The following is a 20319-nucleotide window of genomic DNA, read 5'->3' on the forward strand; positions in this document are numbered from 1 at the left end:
GCACTGGTGCCCACCTGCCAGCTCCCTGGGCAACCTTGGACCAGACCCCAACAGGTGCCCCACCAGCCAGGGAGGCAGTTCCCCTACTTTATGACCTTCCAAGGAATCCATGTAACACCCCCAGGTTGTGGCACCCAGACTCATCAGTACCCATCACTCCCTTATCCACACATGCTCACCTGTGTGCAACTGCTCACAACCAACACACACGTGCAGCAGGCCGGCTGTCACACAAGCTCATCTGGCCACACACATACCGATGCTGCACACACTGCCAGCCCCCATCGCAGCCAGGGCACACATGCCAACCCACAGCCCTCACACGTGCTCAATGTGGGCAACATGCAGATATGACCACACAGCCGATTCAGTAAACATTGCCTGGGTACCTACTTGGTATCTGGCAACACCTCTCCTGTGTGAGGAGCATGAACACCCCCAGCTCACCATGATCGGCTCTCCAACCCTACACCCCCTGAAGGTTGCACACAGAACCCTAACATGGCTATGTGTGCATTGTGAACACACACCCAGCAGCAGTGCAGCCTCCCAGCTCAGTCAGGATTAAAAAGGGAGGTTATGGGGCAGAAGGGCTTGTTAAAGTGAGGGTTTGGGGGGGGGACGATGGGATGTTGGAAAACAGGGTAGAGTAGAGGGAGGACTGAGGGGGCAGAGTGAGGAGGGCAGCTAAGCAGAATGGGTGCAGGATGCGCTACGCAGAGACCCTTTAAAGAAACAGCCATCAGCCTCAATCATCAGGCTGGTCTCAGCTCTCACTCATAGATCTCCAATCAGTCTGGCTTTGCATCTCAGGAACCCCAACGCTCCCTTCTGACCTCTAGGATTAACAATGGCCTGGCCATGCTGGGAGGCATCCCCCAGGTTCTCTGGGTAGCAAGAATCAAGAATTGTTGAGGTGAACCCCATGCCCCCTTAATCACACAAATGACCCCCCATCCCAATACACACATAAGCTCAGCTCTGTTAAGTGAATGGATGCAGCCAGGAGAGATCAGGACGCCCTAACAACTCAGCCTAGGTGTAAGCTCAGGGAGAGCAGACAAAGGATGCAGGGGAACTCCCCCCACCCCAAGGGAGGTGGGCTGAGAGCCTAGTTACCAAGCAGGTTAGGGTGGCCAACGGGACATGAAGGGAGGAGGAAGGGCGGTGCAATGAAAGGGAGAAGGGAAAGCAGCAGCGGTGCCACCTTACACAACTCTGGCCCCCCCACGCACTAAGGAAGCTGGGAGCCACGGCCCTGGCCAGGGGCCACGGGCCCTTGATTGTGCGGCTTGCAGGGGCCGGGGTCGGCTGTATGCGTCTCCACGCCTGTGTGTGCCTGTGCGAGCGTGTGGCGGGGACAGGGGAGGACACTGTGTTCTGGACGTGGGCAGAGGCCAGGTGCCCAGTGGGAATCGTGAGTAGCTGTTTGGGTCCGCTGCTACCGGTAAGAGGTATCTTAAACCCCCTCCTCATTTTCCTGGGCACTGGAATGTGGTCAAAATCCGCTAATCTGTGACCCTCAAAGTCAGGCTCCCCGGGCGTCGATCCAAACCCTCGATTCTGCTCTGGGGCCGGGCAACCTGCAAACTTCCCCCGCCCGGAGGCGTGGAGCATTTACACTCCCCAGCCCCGCGCGCTGACAGCTGCTCCAGCGCTTGGCAGAACCCAGGCTTCCGGGGAAGCGCGCGGGGAAGCTAAGCAGCAGCGAGGGGCCGCCCCCGCGTCCCGCCTCGCAAAGTTTGGCCTCGGGGGGCTCCAGCCGGGTCCGGCAGAGCGGGTCAGGGACCCCCGGGGCGGCGAGCGTTCGCGCGCACAGTCCCCCGCAAACCTCCCCAGAGCGCGCGCGTGACTCACCCGAGCGGTGGAGCCAGGAGGCGAGGGCTATGCCCAGGAGCGCTGGCCACAGGCCGGGCCGGACGGCCATGGCCGCGGGCGGGCGGGGGCCCCACAGGCGGGAGGGCGGCTTTCAGCGCCTCAGCCCAGAGCCCGGCCCGGGGCGCCGCCGGGGCCCATGCCAGCGGACTGCGCTGCCTCGGGGCGGCCGGCTGCGGGGCGCGCGCGGCGCGTGGCTCCCCTGGGCACCGGAGCACGGCAATGCAGCCGGGGCGGAGCGCAGCGCCAGCCGCGCCGCGCACCGAGCCAGCCGCCGCGCGGAGCCCGCAGCCGGGGAGCGGGCCGGCGGGAGCCTCAAAACCCGGACTGGAGCACTGGAGCGGGGCGGCGGCAGGGCGGGGCGGGAGAGGGGAAGGAGGGGCCGGGCCGCCCCACGCCGCGCGCGCGGGCCACCCCCAGCGCAGGGGATCCCTCCCGGCGTGGCCCGAGGCTCCCCCGGGGAGGGGGTTGGGGCGGTGGGCGGGGAGGCCTCCCACCGCCCCGCGCGGTCTCCAGGGACAGGGTCTGGAGTCCGAAACCCGGAGCGGATCGGTGCTCCGGATCCGGGCTCTCCCAGGCCTGCCAGCCTGCGCACAGGTGGCCCGGGAGGGGCCCAGGGCTGCGGCGACCCCGGCGCGGCGCCAGCCTGCAGAGAACGGCCTGGGGCAGGGGGGCCTGGGCAGGTTCGGCTGCAGTCCTGTCCTCTCCCCCACCCCGCCCCACTCCCCGCCTCCCGGCAGTGCTCAGAGGCAGTCGGCGTGCTGCGGTACGCCACGGCCCGCGGCGTGGACGGGGAGCTGCGGGAGAGCGCCCGGACCCAGGTCCTCAGGCACCGGCGCTCGGCAGGCCAGACTCGGGGCCACCCGCAGTCCCAACCGTGTAGCCTGGTGGACCCCGGTGTGACCCAAGGTTTCTCTAACCCCGTGGCGCCGTTCGCACAAGGAAAACAACCCCAGGGCACAGCGCCTCAGACTGGGCGGGCGGTGTTTGCGCGCTGAGCGCGCAGGGCCAGAGCCGTGGGCGTGAAGGACTGAGCCGGGCTCTGCAAGCTGTGGAGACCAGGGGTAGGGGCTAGGCGCCTCCACCTCCCCGCTCTGTGACCTTGGGCGCATCACGTTGTCTCCGGGAGCCTCCAGCAATGACCGCTGCTGGAGTCTCCAGCTCCCCACCCCCATTCCCCTAATCTGGTTAAAGTAAACACAGAGTTGCCTTGAAGGAGAAAGGAAATGGCAAACGCATAACGTATACACAGGGCGAACGGTCAGAAAAAGAGGGGGTCCTACTCTGGGTCTGAAGAAGGATGAGAAGGGTGAGGGCAGGGTCACAGACTAAACCACCTACAGGGACCAGTTGATAATATAAATTGGTGCTGCACGCTGGGTGATATAATAATGGTCTACGCTTCCACAAAGAGATAAGAGCTCTCTTATATTTCTTGAAACCACGAGGCCCTCTCTTGGTCTGTCGTTTGTTTCTCACTTTTGATAGAGAAGGGTTATGAAAAAATGTTTTGCTTTTCTCTTACCTAGTATAAGAAACATCAGCCAATGTCCAGATACAAATTAATGGACCCTGGGTGTCAGTGCCAAGGAGGCAATGGCAGCATTGGAGACTAGGCATAGGATCCCATTGCAAGGCATAGCTGGCTCTTCTCCTCCAGGTGCCAACTGGTGTCGAATTGGAGCCCAGTGTGTCCAGAGCTTCCAAATTTTCGAAAGAAGCCACTGTATGTGAAATCTTGGGGTTTAAAGATATTAACTAAAATTAATTAATTAATTAATTTGTTTGTTTGTTTTTACACCTCACGTGAGCCCAGATGAAAATGTCCACAAATGTCCAACAGCCTCCAGGTTTTGAACTCTGCTTTGGTGATTGTGTGTATGTATGTATGTTGTGTCTATCTGGTCTACCCAACTGGAGTGTGTGTGTGTGTGTGTGTGTGTGTGTGTGTGCATGCCCAGGCTACTCCCTCTGACAGTATGCCTCACTGTGCTCCCACGGAAGAGGTGGGTAGGAGAGGTGAAACCTTAGCCGGTCCATTATTTACGGTACCTGGTATAAGATAGATGGCTAGAAGCTGGGGTTTCTAGCCATGGGCACTGAAGAGGACAAGGAAGTACTGGGATTGGGTCTGGGATGTAAGATGATATCATAATGGTCTGTGCTGGACTCCGCTATGTCCTTGCCTACATTTATAATTTGATCCTCGCATGCCATCTTGTTAAATAAACATCATCATAACCATTATACAGATAAGGTAACTAAGATTTAGAGAGAAGAAGTGCCTTATGCCCAGGCCAACCATACTCAATGGTTGCAGGGCTAGCTAGGGATGGTTCTAGGGGGCTTTGACTTCAATGCCCATGCTCCTTATATTTCCTCTTTCTGCAGTTTCTGCTCTGGGACTAAAATTTGGGAATATAGTTTGGGGAACAAGAAAGGAAAGGGTCTCTTCACTTCATTTGGTTCCTGTGTTTACTTTGCTGACCTTCTTTCTTCAAACAGAGTAGAATGGTCTGTGTAGTAGTCAGGATAGACTAGGTTATATCATAGTAATGAACAGTTCCCAAATCTCAGTGGCTTCAATCAACAAAGGTTTATTTCGCATTTGTTCATCAAGGACACAGGCTGACAAAACAACCACTCTCTGAAATATCATTTGTCAGTAAAGCAGAGGAAAAGAGAGCACTAGAGGTACATCCACCAGCTGTCAATGGCTGAGCCCTGAAATGACACATCCCTTCCACTGACAATTCGTTGGCCATAGCTGACCTTATGGCGCCATCCAAAAGGGCCAAGAAGTGTAATTCTCCTCCATACCAGCAGCTGAAATATGAAGAAAGCAGCATTAAGGATGACCACTGCCTTCAAACCAGCATGATTTGGCCCCTGCCTACCTCTGTGACTCTGCTTAGGCCCTAGCCATGGTGGTTTCCTTTCTGTTTCTCCAGCAGCCAAGCTCATCCCCACCTCTGGACTTTCCCATTTGCTTTTCTTCCTGGGATACTCTGTCTGCAGATCTTCACATGGCTGGTTCCTTTTGGTCACTCAGGCCTCAGCTCAGCTGTCCCCTTCCACTCGGTACTCAGGGCATGTCAGGAAAAGGAGCAGGGATGCCCTTGCAAAGATAAAGAGTAAATGTCTCACCTGAATTCTGCTTAAGAATCCAGACTGGAGGGCTGCCAGGAAGTGCTTGTCTCAGGCTCAAAGGTAGATGGTCAGATAGGAGGGCTTCTAACATCTTTAATCTTCCTTGCTTTTGAGTCCCAGACTCAGAGGGAGGGAGAGGCCAGACCCTGGACCTTCCAACAAGTGTCTGTGGCCCCCTTGCTATATCCCAGTGACCATGCTTGAATTTCACCTCCAACTGCTCGGCCAGCTAGGAATTTCACCTTGGAATCTGCCCCTCAATGGATTCACCTTCTGGAGCCTAATCAAACCTATCCCCTCCATGTTTATTTCTGTTATTCAGAAGACTCTTACTCCTTTTTTTTTTTTTTAACTTCAGAAGACAAAGTCTGGGTCTGTCCTGAATTTTCTCTATTCATTCATTCATTCATTCATTCATTCATTCATGAGAGACACACACAGAGAGAGGCAGAGACACAGGCAGAGGGAGAAGCAGGCTCCATGCAGGGAGCCTGATGTGGGATTTGATCCCGGGTCCCCAGGATCACATCCTGGGCTGAAGGCAAGTGTTAAACTGCTGAGCCACCCAGGCATCCCTGAATTTTCTCTCTTTAGATCAAATCATTCTGCTTCTGCTACTGACATAGCAATAGAGTGCTGGGGCCCTGTCCTTGCCACCCTGGCCTCCTACTCCAAGTGCTCTCTCTGAAGGCTGCTCCTCTGATGGCATCCCTTGAAAGGAATTGGCACATCTCCTGCCCACATGGTCTGATGCATTAGCAAGGTCCCAATCAGCTGCTGATGCCCACTGGATGGGGGGATCTCTGAGCCCACGGTGAGGCCATCCCTGACTTGGAGATGTGCCAGAACCTCTTGTGATGCTGGTTAATATGCACATCTTCAGGCTCTGCCCCATCCTGATTCTGATTCAATATGTCTGGAGAAGTGTCTAGGAATCTGTGCTTTTACCCCCATTCCACCCCCTACCAGCTATTTCTACTGGTGCCAGTGGTCTAAAGACTGCGATTTGAGAAACATTGCCCTATGTCTTTGCCACAGGTGCTGCCAACAGCTGGATGTTCCCTATCTACCCTTGGGACACTGGCTTTCTGAATTTAAGGACAGAGACTTCAATTCATCCCAATTCTATCCCATTGTATTACATCTAATCCCTCTTTCCTATATGGAGCCCTCTCAGGATGTGGAAGCTGTTGGCCAGGGTACTATTTTCTTCAGCTTCTTTTTATTCCTAGATGAGATTGGGAAGCCATATATACTTTCAACCAAGTCTTAATAAACAGGTGGCTGAGGGCAGGACCAAGGAGAGCGCCTGACGGCTTTCCCCACTCCAGACTACGTGGTAAGTTGCACTAGGGCAATAAGTCAATATCTCTTTCATCTCTCAGGACACCTCTAACCACACCGTCCTTCAGCTCACACCTCACTGCTCCACCCACAAAATAAACAGAAAGACCCTGCAGAGTCCTGGATTACTGAGCCTCCAGCTTTGTCCTAATCTACCAGCTCAATAACTAAAACAAGAAATTAGTTCAGCAGGCTGGACTTGCTCTTGGTGACCACACATTGACTTTGATAGGCCCTGCCTTGATCCAAGGATCCATATTTACTCACTGCTCAGCATCCAGCTTCCATCTTCTGGAAGCAGAGGCATCACCCTTCCCCACCATCAATGTATGAGATGCATGTGGGGCTACCCTACCCCAGTTCCAGAAGATAGCACATACTTCAGACCTAACCATTCAGTATCCACTGTTCTTTGAACCACAGGGATTCACTGAGGGATTGGTATATGAACCCAGGCTGCCTCTTTTCTGGGATTTTTGTTAGAACTAAGGAAATAATTTCTTTTCTTGCTGAACTTGGAGCAGAAAAGAGGAGATCCTGGAACTGCCACTGTGTGAGGAGCACATGCCTTGAGACTGAAGCCTGGGCAGGAAAAGCAGAGCCTGGAGAAGAGAGAGACACTGTATATTGGTTCATCATTCAAGCGCCCTGGGTCCAGATGCTCCTGAAGCTGCCAGATATACCCCGGACTTTTCAGTTACATGAACCAATAGATTCCCCCTTTTGTTGTTTAAGCCTATTTGGGTTTCTGCTATTTGTACTTTAAAAACTGATATGGATCATCTTTTGTAAAAAAAACAACAACAACAACAAAAAATATTTACTTGAGAGAGAGTGAGAGAGAGCATGAGCAGGGGGAGAGGGAGAAGCAGGCTCCTTGCTGAGCAGAGAGCCCAATGCAGGGCTTGATTCCAGGACCCTGGAACCATGACCTGAGCCGAAGACAGATGCTCAACCAACTGAGCCACCCAGGCATCCCCAGAATCACCTTTTACAAAAATCTGTTCTAGAGCCCTGCCCAAGATGGAACAAGCATTTTTTATTGCCCACTGTTTGCAAGATTTAATGCCACTCCACTGGGGAAATTGAGTCTGTGGGTGAAGACATAGATTTAAGTTAGGGTGAAAGCCAGGTCATAAGACAAGTGAAGAATGTGTGGGGGTTAAAAGGGCAAGAGAACTAGAAACAAGCTTCTTCAGAGGACCCTCAGCAATATCCGGACCAGTCCCTTCCTCACACAGAACCCCAACACTGAATCCAACATACACACACATACACACACACACACAGTATGCCAGCACCCACTCAGTCTGCTTCTAACTCAGATGCACTTCCCTTACCCAAATCACACACATGTGCAACTGAAAACCATCAATAAAAACATTTCCCCCAAAAATACTTACATACATGTAAAAACACTTCCACATATCCCCCACTTCCTTCATACACAGCCTATTGCATTCCCCATGCTGCCCTGTGCTACTGAAAACTTTGTGCCTGGACTTCCCCAGTGCTGAGCATAGGAATGGAGATCGCCTTGCCATGGCACCTCCAGAACCAAGGACAGCGCCCAACATTTCTTGTGATCTCACCTTGTGCCCAGCATAGGACTAAGATCCTTAACTGCTTTATCTTTTTCAATTCTCACAACTCTTTATGAAGCAGATGTTATTATCATCCACATTATATAGATAAAAAAACTAAGGCACAGAGAGGGAATGTAAAGTGCCTAAAGCCACTCAGCTTGTAAGAGATGGGACAGGATTTAAACCTAGACGATGCCCCAGAAAAGTTTGCTGAGTGAAAGAATGTTCAGTTTAACAAATGGCTTTATTAGAGACACATGTACATATGATGTATGTGCTATCACAGACACATAGCACACATACTCAGAAACACATGTAGAGAAACATACACACCCAGGGACAACCTTTCCAGCTTCATGAGCTCCATGGCATCCTAGATTCTGAGGGGCTACATAGCCCCCATTTCTGGTTTCCCTACTGGGCACTCTTAGACAGGCTTGGTGGTGAGACATTCCCTGCTAAGGGGCCCGTTGAAAAGGAGGGGGTGGGGAATCAACAGGAAGGGGCAGGAGGAGCTGAGGAGGAGGAAGAGGAGGAGGAGGAGGACGGGATTGGACCAAGCGGAAGCCTGGCACTGTGCCCTCTGCAGATGACCTGATGAGCATTTTGCAGAGTTAATTTCATTAGCGTCTCTGGGAGATGAACAATTAGCAAGATGCTCTGATGCCTTTAAAAGCTTAAGAGAGGGAGAAGGATGCCTTCTTGGCTTCCCCATCAAACCACAGTGCCCCTCCTCCTCACTCTTTCTCCATGCTCCCTCCATCATGCTCCCTCCACCTCTTACCCACTGTCATCCCATCTTCCCCTCTCCTGCCATCATACCTTCACAGTGTCATTTGTACTACTACCCCCCCCCCCACTCCTCAGCCACCATGACTGCCCCTCCCTTCCTTTTCCAGGCTCCCATCTGCCCCTTGCCAGCCCTTTGCTGGACCACCGCCCACAGTGCATCAATTGGTCCCCTGTGCTCTGATCACTCAGACATCCAGGGCTGGGGCTGGGCACTGGTCCAGGCCTCCAAAGTGGCACAGCTATTCTTTGGCACCCACAAAGGGCAGGGCCACGTAGGTGGTCTCTGGTTTTGATTGATTTTGCTACCAGGTCCTTGGCAACTCCCAGACAGGTTTCCAACCCTTGATAGCTTGGAACTCCCATCCCAGTTACAGGGCTGGTCTGGTGGGCAGGGCTGAAGTAACTGCCTCCTCTCCCGGGGCTTGGCATATTGAATACCCAGGACTAGGGGAAGTTGGGGCTCCCAGAAGGGGGGCCCAGATTAGTGTGGGGGGCATCTGTAGCTCTATTGAACAGATGGAAAATGGGACTCCAGACACCTTGGATCGGTGTTTGTTCCAGACTCCAGCTGCATGATCCTCATCTTGGGGACACATTCCTCATTTTGCCTTACTTAAGTCTTAAGTCTGTGGGCTGAGTTCTGGCCCAGCTGCCAGCCCCCTCCAGCCTCTTTTGGGGAACCCTGGGACAGTCTGATATTGGAAGGTATTGCTGGCTGGATCTCTTCCTTTGTGGGTTGAGATTCCAAGTTCTCTAGGGTTAGGAAGGGTCTCCAAACAGACCTCCTCTCAGACTAGATGGTCCCTGATGGTTCTAAACTCCCTTCCATTCCATTCTTAGTCCTCAGTCAGGGCATCAGAATCCCTGGGAGCTTACCAAAACCTGGATTCCCAGACTCTTTCCCCAGCCTACTACAGGATCTCTAGCCCTTGAGACTGGGAACCATGGCACACAACATCAGGGGGTCACAGACCTCTAGAGTCAGAAACTCTTGCTCTATATCATGCTTAGGTGGCAGTATGACCCCCATGGGGTGGAAATTTTCCTTTGGGAGTGGTGGTAGGTGAAAAAAATGGGCTCATTCTCTATATAAAGCACAGATCTATATGTGATACATAAAGAGATATATGGTGTATCTGTAGTATACAATTCAGAGAGGGTGCGAGTCAGAATAGTGTCTACAAAGGCTCTTTATGGGGGTTATAGTGAAAAATAGGTTGAGAGACAGCTCACCACTGAAGGATCCTAAGAAACATAAGAGCATGACACACTCCTCACACTCCACACCTGGACATATACACACACACCCCGGGGACCCGCACACACACACATACATGCGCACACATAAATGCATCAAAAATCTTCTCTCACACATATGCAAATACACATGCTCCTGTCTTCACCCTCCCACACAGACATCAGGAGACTCCAATACCACTGCATTAGTGAAGAGAAGACTAGGTTAGGATTTTAATAAGCTTGCAAATAAGTATATAAAAACCCTCTTACCAGAACTTCTATGCTTCTTATTAATGTGATATCTCTGGCCTCACACTTCTTGAGAACAGAGAAGCCATGTGGTCCTCTTCATGAATGTAGGTGTGTTTCTGAGATGGTGCATGTTCTGTTCATGGCTGTGAAGGATAATGTGTGTGGTGTACTAAATGTGGGGTGCTGTGGATGACAGGTCAGTAAGGAGAGTGTGTGTGCGTGTGTGTGCCCATGCATGTGAAAATACTTTGGAATTGTTAGCCAGACACAGTCAACTTACAGAGAATTCAGTCTCTAAATTCTCTCTGTTCATCATTGTATTACTTACCTTTGCTAATACAGTGCATAATCCATAAATATCCTCTGAATAAGTGAATGAATACATGAATGCGATTTTACAAGGCATCTTGACCTCTATCCTCTTCATGAAGCCTCATGTCTTAGTTATCACTTTGCTCATTTTACAGATGACAAAACCCCGGCTTGGAAAATTGAAGGTAGCACCTGTGCCATCACCATCCAGTAAGTGATAGATGAACACAAATCTTGTCTCCAGGCTATCCTGCAGATGCTTGGGAGACCCAAGTGGGGTGGCCCAGTCTGACTTCTCTGTCTTATCTCACCTAGGGTCACTTGCAGGAAGGCTGTGGAAGACGGACCGTGTTGGAATCCCACATCCACAGCAAGGCCATCCTAACAATCCCCATCCCCTTTTCCCACCCCTCCTCTCTGGTGCCACCAGACCCCAGGCCCTCAGAGCCCACTGCCCCAGTCCCTTGAGGGCCAGCTAAAGCTAGTGCTGAGCAGATGGGCAATGTTCGCCCAGTGTGGGAGTTGTGACTCAGTCCCTTGGGGGTTGGTACATACTGTGTGCCAAGGTTAATTAAACTTGTAATTAGAAGGAGAGATGCTTAATCTATCTGGTTAATAAAATAACCCCCCTTGCATGAGTGTGTGGACACTGTCACTTGGCCACTGGAAGCAGAGATGCTGCAGCTCTGGTATTTTGGGATCAGTCCAGCAGAATTGTTCCGCACTCCCTCTGGGCATTGGCTTCCCACCCTCTCTGCTCCTCAAGTCCCGGAACAGATTCCTGGGTCTGCTGCAGCTACCTCAGAGTACGATCTTGAAGTCTCAGGTCTAGGAAGGCAGCCAGGGGTGCCCAGCCCCAGGAAGCCTCAAAGGTGAGCAGCAACATCTGCAGAGAGCACCACTAAGACAGGGTGCCTAGGATGGTGGCCCGGCTCATCTCCTAGGTCAGCCAGGACCCTCTTGTGTTCTTTTGTGTCCTTTGTGCCACTTCCTTTAAGAGTTAGGTCTGATCCTCACAGTCCAAATTACATCCTTGGTGAAGATCTTTAAAAATTAATTTTTAATTTTGCATATAAAACACAAATACCTTATTATTGTAAATTTTTTTTTAAAAAGACTACAAATCACCTTGGCCCAAATCTCAGAGATTTTTTTTTCTAAGTTGGAAACCACTGGTGAACATTTGGTGTGTGGCCTTCTGGGCCTTTCTCTGCATGTATACAGGTATGTCTGTTTATGCAACTAAACATAGTTTCGTTTGATTTTTTAAAAAATATTTTATTTATTTATTCATGAGAGACACAGAGAGAGAGATAGGCAGAGACATAGGCAGAGGGAGAAGCAGCCTCCATGTAGGGAACCTAACATGGGACTTGATCCCAGGTCTCCAGGATCACATCCTGGGCCAAAGGCAGCGCTAAACCACTGAACCACCCGGGCTGCCCCTGATTTTTGACTTTTTACAATATGGTATCTTGCTGTATGCTTCCTTCTGCAGTGTGCTCCCTCCCCCTAAAACAGTGATGTGGAGACTTGATGTTTTCTTCAAGCAGATTTCATGGAGATGGAATTTTCCAGATAGAGAGAGGAACCTCCCTTGTTCTCAGGACCTTATGTTAAGAATGGCCTAGGATTTACATCAAGGCATCCCTTGAATGTGGGCTCTCAGCCCAGTGGGTCTACCTTGCTTCCCCACAGGTCCATTGCCCTGTCTGCCCACTATTCTCCTGGAGCCTTTTCTCCTCAGTGATTGGAATGAGCCAGTCACAGCAGTGCACCTACCCTCCCTCAGTCTCTGCTGCTGAGACACCAGGGCAGCTCCCAGAAGGTTGTCTGTGTGTAAGGCCACTGTAGACTCACATGCCAACCCACAGACCCCCCAGCTCAGGAGCAGAGTATTCAAATAAATAGAGCACCTCCCATTTCTCATATCCCAGAATAGCTCTGGAGGGGCAGGACCTTGGTGACACCTCTCCCTGGCTGCTGATGTGAGGACAAAGGTGCCCACTCACCTGCATGGCTTGCCAGGCAAAAAGGGGTAGCCAATCTCTCTCCTAGTTCCTGGTAACAGTGACAGGCAGCCCCAGCTGATGGGCACAGCAGGCAGCCAGCAAGAGTGGAGGTGTGCTCATGCAGGGGAAAAGGTTTTATTAACCTCTTAATACTCAGTTTAATGGACTTCGAAGTCAAATGAATTCAGTGACTAGAGCAGGTGGCATTGAGGCTACAGTGCATGATTTGGTGTGAAGTGAGGAGTCTGGAGGGTCTTTAGCTACCAGATCTCCAAGTCAGTTCCTAGTCTAAAAGGGGCAACTGTACATACTTTTTTTTAAGAGCAAGAAACAAGTTAGAGGGTGAGGACAAGACCAGGCAGGGCATGGGCTCGGCCCACTCTCCATCCACCCATCCACTCATCTACCCACCAACCCACCCATCCATCCATCCATCCATCCATCCATCCATCCATCCATCTATCCATCCATCCATCCACCCACTCACCCATCTATCTACCCACAGACTTACCCATCATCCCAACACCATCCACCATCCATTGACCATACATCCATCCACATATTCATTTTCAACAAGTATTTATTGACCTCTAATCTATGCCAGGCCCTGTACTGTGTGTAGGTACTGTTTCCTTGGATCTGATTATGCCAGTGGGGGTGTCAGGCAGGAGAGCAACTGGCAGTAAATAACCAAACCAACCAACAAGATAATTCCAGCTGAAGAATATAAAATAGGTGAGAAAGAGTGAAGGAGAGATGTGGTGGGCATCAATACAAAAGTGTGGCCAGGAGATGTCTCTGAGAGGTGATGTTTCAGCTGAGACCTGAAGGATGAGAAGTGGCAGCCATTTGGAGATCTGGGGGAAAAGTGTTTTAGGCAGAGGGAATAGCAAAGTATCTAAAAGGAAATAAGCTTGGTGTGTTTGCATAAGCAAAGGGAAGACAGTGTGGCTGGGCACGTGGAAGTGGTGGGAAAGTATAAGGGGGGATGGCACCTGAGAGGTAGGCAGGGACCAGATCATAAGGGCCCTTGACACAGAGGAAGAGAATCTAAGAAAGCCAGTGGAGGGTTTAGGCAGGGGAGTGACATAATGTGATCTGCATTTTAAATTCATTCTGCTGGCTCCTTTGTATTGATGACTTGAAGGTGGGGGAGGAGGTGGTGGCCAATGGTTTCTAGGCCTCTTTCAGTTTAAAAATCCTGTCATTTCCCTGCACCTCTTCTATTCTAAACTGTTAAGGATAATCTCTCACATCTGAAAGGTATTTCACCATTTACAAATCATCGCCACAGAACAGTTCTGTGTAACCCTCACAGCAGCCCTATTCAGCATTTCGCAGGGGAGCTAGCTCCTGTGAACCCCTGCAAGGCAGCCCCAGAATGGAGCCTCCTGGAACCTGAGGCCCTAGAATGCTGCCCTGCCATAGCAGCTGCAAGGGGAAGGAGACCACTGTTGGTCTTGCTGTGAACTTTCATTATGTGCTAGCCAGGGTCCCAGACCCTCTTCTGGTAGTTGCACCGCCATTTTCCTTTGGAGAACCTCTACTGCCACCACTCACAGTCTTCGTGGTTCTGATGAAGCCAATCCCACCTGTGGCTCCAGGAGTTTCCTAGTCTCCTGACTTCCATCAAGGTTGGTTCAGGTTGGGCTTCCAATTTATATGAGAATCAATCTTCAGACTTAAGCTGGGGTTTATATAGAAGTTCCCTTTCAGGTGGGGTTGGTCATCTGTGAGTGTGAGGGCCTGGAATGACTGATGGCCACCCATTGATGACAGCCTATATAAGAAGTAAGGAAGAAGCCCTACAGAAAAGAGCTAACAAGGAGACAAGGAGAGGGACTCATTTTGTTGGAGCATCCTGATCCAGCTAAGCCTGAAGCCAAATCCCCCATCTAGAAGACTTTTTAATTATAAGAACCCTTTTGAGTTTGATTAAGTTTGAGGTGGATTTCTGACCCTTGAAGCCAAATGAGTCCTCATTATGCACATTTTAACAACGCTTGAAGGTTTATAAAAATACTCTTACATATGGGGCTTGGCTCACTCTTAGAGCAACTCTTGGAGGTGAGTGTTATATTTATCCCATAGAGGAGGACAGTGAGGCTTAAAGCTAAGGTGTGTTGCCAGATATAGGGCTAGTACAGATCCAAGTCTTTAGTCATTTCTAGTCCTGGAGGGTGAGTAGAAGGCTACCATGCATAGGCCTCTACCAAGAGCTTCATTTCAGTCATGAGCCAGATCTCTGTTCACTCTTCCTTTGTCTGCCACAGAGCAGGACCCACTTTTTCTGGCTTTTCTTTCCTGACCACTGCCCTCTTTGGCCTGCAGTCCTTGTAAGCTTGCTGGCCATGACCCCTGTCTTCTGCCATTTCAAGTGGGCAACGTGCTTTGAGGAATGTTACAGGGAGAAGCTACGGTATGACCCACCAATTGCACTATTAGGTATTTATCCAAAGGATGCAAATATGTGACCTGAAAGGGCACCTGCACCCCAATGTTAATGGCAGCAATGTCTACAATAGCCAAACTATGGAAAGAGGACAAATGTCCATTGACAGAGGAATGGATAAAGAAGATGTGATCTATATATACACAATGGAATATTACTCAGCCATCAAAAAGATAAAGTCTTAACATTTGTAATGATGTGGATGGATACATGATCAACACTTGAGCCACAACTACTTCATCTATAAATGGGGTTAGTAATACACCAGCTCCAGGTGATGAACATTCAATGAGGTAAACTGAGCAAAACCCATGGTAAAATAAGCACTGGCATCATGCGCTCCTTGGAGGTCTCTGTGGTCCTCACCCCTTGAAATTGTGCCTGTCCTCCAACTGCATTCCCCTCTGTTCAGTTTCTTGGATGTGAGCTCCCCATTCTGGGGACACTTGGCCTTTTCCTCTGTGATTCACTCATTTCACTGAGGGAATATTTATTAAATGCCTACTGTGTTTCAGGTTCTGCTCCAGATAATGGGAAACAGCAGTGAATAAGACAAGAGTACGATGTCTTTTATACATTCTATAGGGCAGACATAATCTAAAAATATACAGAGGAAATATTTTCACATAGGGCTCTATGCTACATAGTAAGCAAATGAGCAAAACCCAGGGAGATGTGATAATACTCAGAGGAAGGAGAAGGACACTAACTGGGATACTGTAAGGCCATCTGAGACCTAAATTACAAGAATGCAACTAAGGCAAGAACTGGCGGCTAGAGTGTCCCACGAAGAGAGCACAGCAAGCGCAAAGGCCCTGAGGTGGGGCCAGGTTGAAGGAACAATAAGGCTGGTGTGGATGGAGAGCAGTAAGTGAGGAAGAAGTAGGACATGAGATTGGAGTGGTAGGCAGGGCTGACCCTGACCCTGGTGCCCTTGTAAGCCATGGGTAGTGTTTGAACTTTATTACATGTGCAATGGGAAGCCATAGGATGGGGGAGAGAATCAGGGGAGGGACAGATTTGATACTCATTCTGGAAGGAGTAGTCTGGCAGCTGTGAGGGGATATATGGCAGGGGCAAAGAAGAAGCAAGACTGCCAGCTCAAGCCCCTGCCTAGTCCACACCCTGCTGGAGCTAGTGCCCCCAGCCCAGCTGACCTCCAGCAATCAGATGGTGTCAGAAGCCCCTGAGCTCTCTGCTCATCTGCAGGTACTGGTGAACAGCTTTGGGCACCCAGGGAAAGATGTACTTGACAAACTTGAGCAGGTACTAGGGTTTCTCCATCAATGTCCTCAGTTCTCCTTGATGCCTCACCCCCAGTGATCATCCCCCACCATACCTGCTCCTGCAATTGAAATGGTCTGTCTGTAGTTTCCTATTACCATCACTAACAAAGGCGAACCTCCTCAGACCCCAAGTAATTTGCATAAGAGAAGACTCCTTCCCTTTATTGCCAGAGACTATTTGGCTCCTTAGTAGCATCTTAGAATTTGGAGGGTCCAGGGGCACCTGGGTGGCTCAGTCAGTTGGGTGTCCAACTCATGGTCTCAGCTAGGGTCTTGATCTTAGGGCTGTGAATTTAGGCCCTGCATTGGGTTCCATGCCCAATTAAAAAAAATTTTTTTTGGAGGGTCCTGCACCCCCCTCCTCTCACTCTGGTGAGGATTAGAATGTGTGCATGCACAAGCACTATGCCAGTGAGCCTTATGTGAGAGCTGATGACCAAGGGCAGCAGGCAGGGAGAGGTTCTCGTGGAGCAGAGAGGCCTCAGGCTATGGGAATCCAGCCACTACTACCTGTCCATTCCCATCAGGAGAGCCATTGGCCACACAGGCTATTTCATCTGTGTTTATTTGTCTATCTGCCTGTGTCTTGCTCTATCTTCTGATGTGTCTGTCTCAGCCATCAGATGCCCCCTCAGCCGGAGCTGGTATTTCTGAAGTCAGACAACCCAAATCTTTCTCCTGGAGGCTGGATGTGCATGCTCTCAGGCCATGGGGCCTCACTGCCTCTCTGGGAGTACGTCCACATCCCGTGAGAAAGAGCAACACAACTTCTCGGGCTGCACAGTACTTTACAGTTTGCATTTCTCTGTCCCACGCATATGTTTAATTATATCCTTGTCTTGTTCCCGAAGGATTCAAGGCACTAGTCCTATGTTTGCTCTTTGCAGTGACACTGCAGGGTGGGCAGGCACCAACCTAGTCTATTGGCAGCCAAGGAAACTGAGGTTTAGAGGGGCTTTGTCAAGGTCATGGAGCTAGTGAGCATTAGGGGCAGGGCTGGGACTCAAGCTTCTGGCGTGGGTTGGATTGCTATTGCAGGAAGTTTCCGGAGCTCTCCCATTCCCACTCCCGGAGGTTTGGAGCTTGCTCTGACTGGGGGTGTCCTGGGCCACATGCTCTGTTATGGGCTCAGTGGGTAGAGCTGGACACTTCTTGGCTCTTTCAGGCCACTGGTCCAAGCCTCAGTTCTTCTGTCTGGAGTTGGGGGGAAGGCTCTGGGGAGCAGTGAGTTGGGGAATCCCACGAGAAGTGGGGGAGGGGAAGGAGATTGAGAGTCTGGGTTGTGGGTAGGGGGCAGGCCCAGTGGCAAGGGCTGCTATGGATGCCCCGGCCTATGCCCCTCTCTGCAGCCTGGCCACCGGGGGCTGAGGGCTGGGGAGGCCTGGAGGGGACTGAAGGGGGCTGGTGGGGGCGTGGTGGGGAGAGATGGGGGTGCCCAGCTGACAGCAGGTGACAGGATGACTCGGAGCCCAAGGCTGCTGCTGCAACAAAGGAAGGGAGCGAGGGGGATAGCAAGGCTTGGCAACAGCTCTCGCAGCTGCTCTGGGTTTGAAGCTGAGCCACTTTGCTGGCTCCAGCACAGCACGAACAGGTGGCAGCAAGATTGGCACAGCCAGGAAAATCCATCTTGCGGAGGCCAGCGTGCAGCAGAGCGGGAGAGGAGCAGCCAGACGGAGGGGGAGGATGGAGAAGTGGAGGGGGTGGGGCTGCAGGGAAGGGACCCTCCACTACCCTCCATCGGCCTGGCCACCTCTGGGAACCGCCATGAGTGTCTACATGTGTCCACACAGGCACCTCTGCACACCTAAGCCAAGGTGCTCAAGACCCCTCAAGGACCCTCAGGGCCCATAGGCTGGCCAGGTCTCCTACCCCAAGGGCTCATGGGACACCTGCCTGTCCTTTTTGTCCTGCTGCCCATACCTTCCAGCCAGCCCACCTCTTTATCTAGTGCCAGCTGGCATAGGGGACACCTGCGTGCCTGGGGTAGATGGAGGCACCTGAGCCTCCCAGGTGGCCTCCCAATTCCAGGAGTGGCGAGTCAAGTTTTCCTGCCTACTTTCTTGCTCTGTCAGGATGGGGAGCCCCCAGCACATACTGTCTGACGATTTGGCTGGGAACAGGCTCACTCCACAGTGCCCTGACTCATGACTACGGGCTCCACCAGAATCTCATGAATTCTGCTTGAGTGACGTTTGCCACTCAGCAATTGCAAGGTGCTACATGGTGCTACCTAAACACCTGGTTGATGCCCAGATAAACCAGGCGGCTTTGGTGTTCACTCAGTCTCCATTCAGTAGATGACTGTGAGGGTCTGCTCTGGGCTGTGCACCACTCCAGATATGGAGGACACAGCAGGAAAGAGGACAGACAGGTCTGGGGTTCACAGCACTCACACGGTAGAGCGACAAGTCAAACAAACAAATGAGGTGATTTTAGATAATGATAGATTATGTAGAAATAAATAGAGTGAAGTCGAAAAGAATTGGAAAGGTGGTTTTTAAGCTGAAGGGGACAGGGAGGGCTTCTCTGATGAGGTGGTATTTGGGCTAAGACCTGAATGAGGAACTGGTCATTAAAAGGGTGAAGAGTGTTCTCAGCAGAGGGAGTTGCATGTACAAAGGCCCTTGGGAAGAACGACATTGGCTTGTTTGAGGTACAGAAGGAAGACCAGTGATACTGGGGGGCAGATAGGGCCTGGAGCATGCAAGACCTGAAGGGCAGAGAGGGCAGTTAAGCTTCTTAAACCCACATGGGATGGAAAGTGTTTGGAGGAGAGATCCATCTGCTGGCTGTGGGTAGGACAGGATGGAGAGGCGGAGTGGGGAGGGAGGCATTGGGAGACCAGGCAAGGGTGGCTGCTGTTGGCTGAGTGAGAGGAGGGTGCTGGACTGGAGTAGAGGCAGGGAGGGGGTGAGAAGCAGCTGCATTTGGGTGTGTTTTAGAGATCGAGCCTACGAGACCACTCTAGAGTTAGATAAAGAAGAGGAAGAATTAAAGATATGTTTGAGGTTGAGCTGGGTGGAGGGGGCATTCCCTAGGCGGGGGAGGACTGGGGACTCCCTGGTAGTAAGGGAGGAGACACAGAGAACATTCCTTCTCCTCTTTTAAAAGTACAACCCAAAGGGGATCCCTACACTTTGCGTGCCTGGAGCCGTGTGTGCCCCTGGCCCTCGTCCCCACCTGAGAGCTGAGTATCTGTCTTTACTCCATGGACACATCCCCTCAGACCCCAGCTCTGCCATGCATTCTGAGCTAGTCCGATCCCTTCTCGAAGATGGACGGCACTTTACAAACTCCATATGCTCAGTTTTCTTTTATTATTTTAATTTCTAAATACTTGGGAAGGGTTCCAGCATTGGCTTCTGCTGTGATTCTGGTGCCAGCAAACACACTTTGCTCTCTCCCCCTCCTCCTCATCCCTTCCTTCATCCAAACCACAGAGCTTTCTTCCAACCTGGAGGAGAACTGGCATTCAGGGAGGGAAGTTCAGCCAGCACGTGGGTGCCCTGTGCGTCTGGTCAACATTAAATTGACCCCAGAGGCACTGGGGGATGACAGGCCAGGCCCAGCCTTGGGGGCAGGAGCCCAGGTTATAGGTCAAGTCACAGGTTTCTAAAGATGCTTTCAAAGAGGCCAGGGGACCAAATGGGAATGGCGGGCTTGCCCACACTGCCCAGTCCATGCGGCCACCCCTCAGGATCTCTCCCTTGCCCAAGTCCCATGGGGGCTGACTACCCTCCTCCTCCTGTACTAAACTCTTCAGCACCCACTTCCTCCAGCAGCTGGCTTGCTTTCTGTCTCTCAGACAACTGTCAGGGACTTTGCTTTGCTCTTCCTTCTGCCTGGAGTGCTCTCCCCTCAAATCTTTACAAAGCACACCCCTTCTCATCCCAGTGTTGTCTCTTCTGCAAAACCCTCCCCGGATACCCAGTTTGAGTTGGCTCCCCTGGACACACTTCGTGGTCCTTGTCAGGCTGAAATCTCATGTGTTGCTTTGATGACACTTTCCCATAGGATCA

General features: G+C 51.4%; 1 protein-coding gene across 2 annotated transcripts in view; it reads right to left on the reverse strand.

The window, feature by feature from the left end:
- Positions 1 to 2013, reverse strand: part of UNC5A (unc-5 netrin receptor A) — a 62241-nt gene extending 60228 nt beyond the window's left edge. For both annotated transcript variants that reach the window (XM_025434117.3, XM_025434116.3), the window contains exon 1: positions 1858 to 2013. In XM_025434117.3, the coding sequence (XP_025289902.1) occupies positions 1858 to 1927 (70 nt within the window). In that variant the 5' untranslated portion in view covers positions 1928 to 2013. The remainder of the gene's footprint in view (positions 1 to 1857) is intronic.
- Between the last annotated feature and the right edge of the window lie 18306 nt (positions 2014 to 20319).

Source organism: Canis lupus, chromosome 4 (assembly GCF_003254725.2).
Source record: "Canis lupus dingo isolate Sandy chromosome 4, ASM325472v2, whole genome shotgun sequence".
NCBI lineage: Eukaryota > Metazoa > Chordata > Mammalia > Carnivora > Canidae > Canis > Canis lupus.